At 31.3% G+C, this 11,053-nt stretch overlaps 1 protein-coding gene across 1 annotated transcript; it reads right to left on the minus strand.

Moving 5' to 3' along the window:
- Nucleotides 1-3,765: 3,765 nt before the first annotated feature.
- On the minus strand, nt 3,766-9,541 carry LOC131032303 (abscisic acid 8'-hydroxylase CYP707A2). The gene is made up of 9 exons (XM_057963243.2): nt 9,269-9,541; nt 7,156-7,474; nt 6,699-6,848; nt 6,368-6,616; nt 5,025-5,111; nt 4,847-4,925; nt 4,626-4,732; nt 4,231-4,349; nt 3,766-4,030 (listed from the first exon to the last, which is right to left on the minus strand). The coding sequence occupies exons 1-9, from the start codon at nt 9,457-9,459 to the stop codon at nt 3,871-3,873; spliced, it is 1,461 nt and encodes a 486-aa protein (XP_057819226.2). The 5' UTR covers nt 9,460-9,541; the 3' UTR covers nt 3,766-3,870.
- Nucleotides 9,542-11,053: the final 1,512 nt, after the last annotated feature.

An 11,053-nucleotide genomic window follows, 5' to 3' on the forward strand; every position in this document is an offset into this window, starting at 1 on the left:
TATTTTTGGAAAATAGGGGGATTCTTTAGTATGCCATGAACGCACATGCTATGACCTAGGTTCACTAAGTGAAGCCCCCGTGTACATAATATGAATACTCACATTTAGAATATCTTCTCTTGAAGAAGAAAATCGTGAGCCAAGAAGGGCTCAATCAAGTTGTCTCTTGACCCTCAAAAAGGTGTATCTTTGATCTATGTTCTTAAGCTCTCAGTCCCAAAATCTTGAATCACAAAGCCTTGAATTATTCAACAATGATCCCTAATAGATATGATAGATCTCTATCATTGTCTAATGACTGCAAAAGGGTATATGATTCTCAATCATATACCTTGAAGCTCACTTGAAAACAATCCATATTGAGCTTAACACCAAATCTCAAACCTATCTCCAAAATATAATCTATCAACATCAACAAAGAAAGCAAAAAAGGAGAGCATAAACCAAAAATGATAAAAATACTTCTCATGCAGAACACCATCTCAAAGTGAGAATCTAACTCGAGATGATGGGAATTCCTCCATCCTCTAATGCTGCTAGCCTCCAAATTGATCCTATTACAATTTATACACTTGATGCCTCTAATGAGTCTTTGAAGGCCTTGTTAGGTATAGTACAGATAGATCCAAATAGCCAAGCATATCTATTTGAAGATACATTGGCTACATTGACAAACCCATCTACAAGATACTTAACAATTGTTTTAATATTTTGAACTACACTTTCCCAAGCATTGGTAGTAAGAAGATAGATTACTTGATTAACACATTTGAGGAAAGTTATGTTAACTGATTGGCATCTAACAAAACTTGCAAACCTCATTCGAAATGCATTTTTTCTTATAAAGCAACTTACCTCAAAGTTATCACTAATAGAGGATGCATGCAAATGACTATACTTATCCCAATAGAGGAAAAAAGCCAATTTCTTATACTGCTTTCTTGCAATGACTTCATCAATAAATTGATTAACATGAAGTATTCCATACCAATCCATGTCCTCATTGATTGCACCAATGTGATCCTCCAAATAAGCCATAATGTGGGCCAACTTATCCAACTCCAAAGCACGGTCACTAGGAAATATATTATTGTCATCAATTTCAATGCCTAAAGGGATAGAAGGAATAAAACCTGTGGAAAAGATAATATCTTTAATATTCACTATATTATTAGGGAGAAAAAATTTACCATATTTCAGTTGCGGTGGACCCAAGACAGTACCAAATCCTCTTAAGATATCTTTGGTTTCTTTTATTTAGTAGTTGGAGTTGGGGCAAGTGAAATCATCATCAAAACACATTCATATCTTGCACTTGTATAGTTCTATTAAATTTCCCACCATGCCCCACTCGGCAATATTATTGAGAATTTGTGCAAGGTTATTGAGACTAAACACACACCCACTAACAGCCCCCGTTTAATAATCTACAAAGATATGACAAAAAAGAACACTATGTGCATATCCAACAAATCCGCTTCTTTGGCAACCATGATAGCCAATTCTCTGTCAAACTGTATGCAAGCCTCTACAAGGACATAATATAATGTCTCATTCTACACATCTCATGTCAACCATGCCAATGATGATTCTTTCAAATTTAAATTCAAAATGAAAGCATGGGATGCTGACCAATCAATGCAGCTTTCACCTCATGAAAGATCAATCTTGTGTTTCCATTATGAGCAGTGAATTTTCCTTCATGACCAATTCTTAATGCATTAACATCACTGCCTCCTCTTCACATCTTCCTCATTGCCCATTCTATGTCATGGACTATCATTTGCTTCACCTGTCAACGCTCTTTTTTTTGTCTCATTGCAAATCTCAGATTGCTTCACTTTGCTCAGGTTCAGGAACTATTGGAAGCTCTGGTACCAAATGTTAGAGCATAAAAATGATTTTGATATCTTATTCAGTGTAGAGGAGATCACTTTATACAATGCATATGACAGTTAGATACAACCAACACACAAGCAGCTGCATATACAGTTATAAACCAACCACAACAACTACAATGTAATACTAATATTAATTACGCCAATAGTGAGAGCTATTACAAAAGAAATAAATAAAATCCCAGCCATGCTCTTATTCCCTCAAGATCTACCCGATTACCACCATTAAAACACTATTATACTATAGAAGAAGAATAAAATAAAACTATTATTTTTATTAAATATAAATATTAGTAAGTTATTTATCAATTCTAATATTAAATTGATATGCATTAATATCAATTTAATAAAAATTTGATATCACCACACACACAATACACGTTAAATTATTTTATCAATTATATATAAATTGAATAAATATTAGCATATATTTTTAAAAAGTAAATTTTAGTTTTTTTTAAGATAAAGAGAAAAATCAACCTTTATTTCATAAAATCTAGAAATGTTAATATTGAGTCAATTCTTCTACTTAAAACCTTCAAATTTTGAGTCTTTTATCTATAAAGTTTTATTAAAAAAAAAAGATTTTTTTTTCATAATACAAAAAAATATCAATAGTGTAAAAGCCTTGACATCAATAATTGTGGAGGTTGCTTATACTCTAGGTGGCACCATCTACAATGCTTTAGTTAAACAATCAAATTTATTAGAAACAACAGTAGAAACAATAGTTCTTTTTACTATTATTGGTGGATATATATATATTTTGATTATATTTCTCTTTACGACAAAGATAGTTAGAATAATAACAAACCCTTCCTTTTTTCTAGTCATCACTATCCACCACAACATGATTTTCCCATTGAGGCTTCTTTCCCTCAAACTTTATAAAGAAAAATATTTTTGGATTCACCTTCATCATTTCTATTAAGAATATTGTTTATGTTGAAATAGTAGGCCCTTCAAATCATTGACTTCCAAGGTTGTTAATTTTTCAATCAATACAATTGTAGTCTCAAAATACTCAAATGACTTTGGTAGACTATTAAAAATTATGAAGATATCAAGAGATGCTCAAATAACAATTTAGTCATTCTTAGATTGTCCATGTTCAAAGCATGTGTTTTCTCAAAACATTTCTATGTTATACATAATGATTGTGTCTCAAGCTTCTTTTAGTATGGTTGTTTTCCACACATTTCCTCTAAAAGTATTATTAATAGAAAAGTTTGTCAAGATCAATTTTAAGCATGCTTTTTGTCAAATTATTTCTATGAATAAGCATTTATGAATGTCTTGTTACTATTCTAGTGATGGTAGAATTGAAAATTGATAAGAAAAATATTTCTTAGATGTCTTTCTTCAAAATATTGAACACCAATCAACTTTATAAAGATGGCACCCAATACATTATATATCATTGTGAAATTTTTCTAAATAAATTTGTTGATGCAAGAAAAAATTTCCTTCAAATACCAACTCACATCAATATTTACTCACTTAAATACAAAATCTATTATAAAAAATAAATTCTTACAACATTTTAGATTGTGATGAATAACTAAAATTTAATACTTAATTCTCAAACTCCTCATAAACATTTGCCACCCCCAAAATCATATAAAATCATAAAAGATGTGACCTTAGATATTTAATATAAAACAAGTTGATTGAATGATGACTTAATAGTCCACATCAACTTCAAACTTTCTCTTATACATGCATAAATTTCTAGATCAAAAATAATAATTCTGTAAATATTTTTAGTTTTATTCTTCTAAAAGTTAGCTTGGATGACATTAATTTCTTAGATACAATACTTAGCACATCTCTAAGATGTGATATATATCAGATATCATGAGCTTGGTTAGCTTATGGTTGTCTGTATTTCGTACAATATACAATAAAATTCTAGTCCTCCACGTTATCACGTACGGATCTGCAAATGATTGTCCATCTTCTAGAAAGTGCTCTACTTAGCCAGGGATCCTCCCTCCTCAACTCTGAATCGATTGCTTTGGCTTGGACCAGAGTCTGCTATTGCTTTTGGGGTCACCCTTATAGGAAATCCCTGGTTTGGAATGGGGAAGGGATCATATTCAATTCCATCCTGAGTACCCATTACTTCCCACCTGTTTATAAAAACCAGAAATAACTAATATCAGTTTCAAAGCTTTTTAGCTCAGAGAAAGGAGAATTCACCCATGGAAGAAACAAAATGTATCTAATAGTAGATCTGAGAAAAAAATTCGTGCCCTTTATTAGATTTATAGACACCAACTTGAAATGCACAAGATAGTATGATAAATTATCCATGGGTATGGTTATATACCTGTACTTGGTTGTGATATGATGCATTAGTATCAGGATCTCTGTGTGTGCCAGTTGATTTCCCGGGCAAGAATGGATTCCATTCCCAAAAGGTATGAAAGTGTTAGGTTTTGGAGGAACCTGCAATACAAATCAAATCAAGTTGATTGGATATTCAAAAGTCTTGGTCGAATGTATTATACAAATGTGATGTTGATTGCAATGAAGACTACTTTTTCATTAATAAATGATGTTATTAAAAGCATAAATTGTCTAATATTCGTTTCTATCTTTTTATACTTAGAATGTAATTTTATATCTATATTTTTATAAATTATGTATAAGATTATTTTATAAATAATAATCTAAACATTTAATCATTAAATAAATCCTTCAAGATGTCCAACATGAACAAACCTTAAATCTGGAAGGATCAAATCTGTAAGGATCTGGAAACCATTCTGGATTGTGATGGATGTTTCTGAACAGTGGCATTACCTTCCATCCCTTGGGAATGATGAAACCTGCCTTGTAGGTAAATCAATGAGAAAAGAACCCTCATCAGCCTTTGCAAATAGATTAGAACTCTGTTGAATTCATTGGGAAAATAAAATAGTTTTCAGATATTTAACCCCCACCTTTGTACTCAACATCTTCAACAGCTTCCCTGAATGTAAAGGATATCACTGATGCTATTCTCATAGTCTCTTGAAGCACCTGGAAAGATTCATCCAGATTGACAGTGAAATATTAGTAATATTGAATCTTAAGGCTTGATTATGGCAAAGTTATAATATTCTGCTAAGCTATACAGACCCTGGTTGTAAGTGGCATTTTCTCGGTATCTGCAAGTATCAAGGAATGCTTGTTTTCCTTGTTTCGTTGAATGTTTTCTTGCTCTGCCTGCAAGGCATGCATTCAAGTTAGTTTGACATGAAATATCCTGCAGCTTTGGCAAAAGCAGAAAGTAAATTCTTGTCTTCCTAAGGTAGGTCAAAAGTGTGTGTGAAATACTGATGCAATAATAAATTATATGTTTTTTTTACAAACATTTTGAATTATTACTGTTGTTTGTTTTTTAATTTGATTATGTAAGTTTTTAACATCAATATATTGTTTCAGATCATACTACATGATCTATCATTTAAATGTTAGAGGGCTTAAAGAGATGAGAAATAATCATTGTTGCAGACTCAAATTGATTGAAAAAAAGAGAAAAGGGTGAGAGAGGAGAGGTGCGAGGAGTTGGAAAGGACAAAAAAGAAATCTCAATCAGCATTAGTCTCATGTATTGTGGAAATCTGATAATATTAATTTCAATCATTATCAATTGAAGATTGAAACAGAATGAAACTGAACAACGAATTGATGCTTAATCCTTTATTCATTGACAGATATATTCTTATAATTATGAAATACTTCAACAAGATCTTATATTTATATTAAATAATATGACACTTAACTGTATTTGATGGACAGCAAATTAAAGATTATTGATAATGAATTGACAACAAACTGAACTGATGACAACAAACTGGACACCTCATTCTACACTCACTAACAATTCACTCAACCACTTGTTTATGTTAGAGTGTATATTCCAAAACTATTATGATGACTAGCAGTTGAAAACAATGGTTGTTGGATATAAGTCATATGCAGGGTGATGGGCTGATTAAAAAGGCATCAATAGCTTAGCTGTTAGAGCATTCCAACAGAAAATATATGTTCTTAGATTCAAGTCCTAACTGATCTGTATGGGTTGTAGTTTAACATGTGGTATTAAACACGTGTTGGTATCAAACATTGAACTGATCAAAGAGATATTAATAATTCAGTTGGAAAAAGCGCTCCAATAATAAATAGATGATCTTAAATTTGAATCCTGCCTGATTTATTTGAATAGTAGTTCAACGTATGACATAAAACCTAGACTAGAATCCCAAGCACCTGTAATATGACTTAAGAAGGTGTTGAACTTAAGAGGGTGTTGAACTAACAATTGACTAGACAAAGAAGAAAAGTAGTTCAATTGATAAACCACTCCACCCACAAATTAGTAGTTCTATTAATAGTTCTATATGTTTGAAACCTAACTGATTCATACGAACTGTTGCTCAACAAATGTTCCATAAAGTACATATTTTAAGCTCACAAACCGTGACAGCCTCTAGAAGCGCAGGATATTCTGTGAGGAATTTGATAAACCATGTCAAAACAGTAGCCGTTGTATGGTGAGCTGCAAAGAGCACGCCAATGACATTGTCAGTTATCTGCTCCTCGCTCAGACCCTCTCCTGTTTCTTCTCTGAACGCCATTAATGACTCCAACAGATCCTTGTGTGCCACATTATTGGCTCGTCTTTCAGCCATAATTTTTCTCATTATCTCACTGAGCTTCTTCCTCGCCTGGAATTGAGAGCCAACAAGTTAAAACACAAAATCAACACACCCTAAGCATCTTACAAAGAAGGGAAAAGTGAATAGATGCCTTGATAGATTTATTGAAACGAGTCCCAAAGAGATTGAGAGGCATTGAATTGTAACCCATCTCCAGAATATTGTAGTATTCGATGAGCTCTTTCTTATATGTTTCATCCAACTGACCGAATATGAAGCGAATTCCCACATCAAATGCATACTGCCCAATTCACAAATCTATGTTAGATGCACCATATTTTTCTGTAATAATTGAAGGATTATGCTATATATATATGTATATAAAGAAATGGAATGTTGGCCGTTGCCAGGCAGCACAAGAAATTTAAGTTGAGTGCATAAAGTAATTGAAATAAAATGGTAATTTTTTAGAGACTAATAGTTTGAAAAACTAAATCTTCTAACTTCAAGTCTACCACTAACAGCTATCGTCAATTTTATCAGACATCCAATCTATTCACTATGATAATTTGATCTGAAACATTGATAATAAAAATTATACAACTCACCTTTTTCATCTCGTAAAAGGTAATTATGGTGCGGCCTTCGCATGTCTTCAAGATATTGAGGGCTATGTGGTGAATGTGGGGAACAACGGTGCGGATAGAACTGGGACCAATAGCAGACTGAACCAATTTTCTGACGCGTGCATGGTATTCTCCCTCATGGAAAAATAACGCATTCTGGCCCAGCAATCGCTCCTTGCTCGGAGGATATGTGGGCTTAAAAATTTGGGAGTTGTTGACCAGTACAAATTTGCAAGCTTCTGGGCTTGCAATCATAATGCAAGGGCATCGTAGAAAATATGTTTTGAATATATCACCATACCTACAGTCATTACAAGTTTCCATCAATTGCAAAACCAAAATGACATTTACATAGCTATTCACCCCAAAAGACAACAAGTTCATCTGCTGAATTGCTGATTTAACAAAATAAAAATTGCTGTTACTGAATTATGTTAAGTTGTTCATCAGTTGAATCTTCAATATCATTGGCTAGCTACTATGAAAGTTGATATTGAATGCAAAAATCTTCTAGATGGATCTTCTTCATCATTTTTTGAATTCTATAGTTTTTTATCATTTTGATAATGGATCAGAAAGTATGATTAAATATGTTGAAAAAAAATCTTCTACTCTTACACAATCTAATTCAAAAACAACAATATGAATTATGAAAACTTGATATCAATAATATAAAAAGAATATATCTTAAACTGTATAATGTTTTTTTTATCATATTTCATATGTATAAAAGGGCTTTCATAGTTCAAAACAACATCTAAAAATATGGTAAATCTGCACAAATTTGTTAAATAGCCATGATAATTTAAATTATTCATATTTATAAGATCCAAGATATAGAAAATCTTTTTGAAATTTTCATATTACAGTAATGATTCTTATTATTTAAAAATTCTTGAAATTATAATTTTAATCTATTTTTATTACTTCAATAATATTATTTTTAACTTTAAAAATAAAACAATTCCAATCTTAATTTGATGATAAATTTTATGGACCATTATGTAAACAAAACAAATACAATTTTTTCCTTACAGATCATATAGCGTAATCTCGAATCCTAAAGAAACTCTATACAATTTTACTTAATAAATTTTCAATATAACTGTTAATATTCCTTTCTAGCTTGACTACTACTATTCGTGAATAAGGAGCGGAACAATCATGTTGAATCTAGAGCTTTCTATTCGTCACTATGCAATACCTATCAAACAACTTCAAGATTTAGTTTACAGTTGATAGAGATGATTAGCCATATATATTATGGTTAGTTTTACAGACTATTATAAGTTATTAAAAAATGGACAGGTGAATTATCAAATCAATAGTTTCTTGTAGTAGATTTCTGGATAAGATCTTGTGTGAGTTTTTAGAGAAACATTGATCTAAAAACTCGCACACGATCTTATCCGGAAATCTACTACAAAAAATTCAATAGATTGTGGCAATCTTATATCACTAAGTCAACAGTTGCTTTTTTTTCCGCTATTTCAAAACATGGTCAGTAAATGTCCACGAAATCTCTTTGAGAAACTTTGTGTAATTTTCTAGTCCTCTTAATTTTAGTAATTAGTTTACTTTGCTATATTCCTCAATTATTTTTTCGAAGATGAGATAACAAGATGAATCATTTAGTATGGTAAAAATAATGAGAAAAAATAATATTTAATAATTAAATGAGATAATAATAAGATGAATTAAATTCATGAGGTTTTCACAGTTCATAATGATTAAGATTTTATTTCTAGATTTGATTACGTATGTTTTTTTGTTGCAAATGTTTGGAATCCAATTCTATGATCTATCATCAGGGTAGATAGCTAAAGAATAGAAATGATGACAGATCATAGAGTTTGATTCAAAATGTTGGCAACAAAAAACATACATAATCAAATCCAGAAGCAAAATCTTGAACAAGATTGAATCATTAAGTATGATCTGAAATAGTAAGAAAAAATAATATAGATAATAAAATATATAAAGATATGAACTAAAAGATTTGACAATGATAGAGAAAACCCATACAGATATAACGCAAGTGAATCAAAATAAGCATACAAAACCAAAAAAAGAAAATGAAAGAAGAGATGAGCACCTCCTCTGTTTATCAGCGAAAAAGGTGTTTGGATTCTCAGAGTAAAAGTGGAATGTTTCTCCAATTAAGGGCCATCCCATGGAACCTGGTGGCAATCTTTTTCGTGAAAAGAATAGTGAATGATGCCATAGTCTCAAGAGTAGATACACTCCCACAACTGTAAAGATTGCTAAGACAAAGAACATGATCATTAAAGTTGGCCACTTGAAGAAAACTTATAAGAATGATTCTATTCTCTTCACAAGATTGAAAGCACAAGACAACTGCAAAGTGGAAAATGTAAGGCGAGAGAGTACACAAAATGAAGAGTGAAAGATTAAACAAAGCAAGGAATACAAAATAATGAAATGGTTGTTCTTCATCTAGAAATATATAGTGAGTGAGGGAGATGGGTTTCATGTACGTAGATTGAGAGCTTTTGGGCAGCAAATGAAATTGAGCTTAATTGACTTGTGAAAGCGAAAGGATTGGTATTTCAGTTGGATTTGTAGCATATTCTAGGATTGGTCTGTCATATGCTTCAAAGAAGAGGACCCATTTCGTACCCTTTAAATTTGTTCAACCACAAAATTGCCGTGGTCGGCGGTAATGTTGGATGTCGACTTTTTTGTTAGATTGATAAGGAAAGTAAGTGTTACCGTCCCTTAAAGCATGGTTGTTTCTTTATGGCAATGCAATCATCCCTTAATGATTTCTTTTGAATGATGGGGTGCATTTTGTTTAGAGGTCGTTCTCTTTATTTTGTTTCTATTATTGATTATAATTGTTCATTGGATCTAGTCTAAATGAAATTTGGGAGTTCTCTTTTAAGATGATGTATTTTTAAGGTATACTTTGTAGGGTAGACATTCGATAGAAATGTCATTTAGTTACACTTCTCAATTATATTGTAAGATGAGTTTGAACTTGATCTAATTGATACTTGTAAATTATTTTTTTTAAAGATAATACGTATTTTGAAGTATAATTGAAATATTTTTGTGTTTAAGATGTTAAAATCTATGAATTGACTATAGTTCCAAGTTACATTGCAAATCTTATTTAATGTAATGGAAATTATTCAAGTATGGGTTAGAAATTTAGGCACTATTTTATTCATTATAAATTCATGGGGGCTTCACTGGCTAGGCAATATTATATCACGTGCATACATATTGGGGGGTTTAATATCCCAAAAAATAGGGTGCAATATATTGCCTATTGGTGAGTATAGGAGGTTTTTAATTTCAACTATGAAAAAATACAATATTTGGTGAAAATAGGAGGCCTTTTGATTCGGGTTGTGTATTGGGAGGGGGTGACAAAAAAGGAGTTTAGGGCAATATTTTTCTAAAATGGGGGGATTCTTTAGTATTCCATGAATGCACGTGCTATAACTCAGGTTCACTAAGTGAAGCCTCCATGTATAAACTATCGTATAAATAAATATAACCTCTATTATAACAACATAAAGAATAAAAAATTAAAACAAATCTTTTATCTTATTTATTTTTGCATAGTAATGTGACATATAGATTACTTTATAAACTATTATGTTAAACTATGAACATTGCTATAATTAAAAGGAAGTTAGGTGCACATAAATAGCTTCCTACACCATTCTAATCAGGAGAGAGATGCAAAAATTATTTTAAAACCTTTAACTATTGCAACAAAAAAGAAAAATGCACTTACAAATTAATACAAACATTTAAAGCATTGCAAAAAGACCCACACTCCAAACATGCAACTCAATGTATTATTTAGTAATAAATAAATTACAATACAATTATAGAGCTTATTCTC

Source organism: Cryptomeria japonica, chromosome 8 (assembly GCF_030272615.1).
Source record: "Cryptomeria japonica chromosome 8, Sugi_1.0, whole genome shotgun sequence".
Lineage (NCBI taxonomy): Eukaryota > Viridiplantae > Streptophyta > Pinopsida > Cupressales > Cupressaceae > Cryptomeria > Cryptomeria japonica.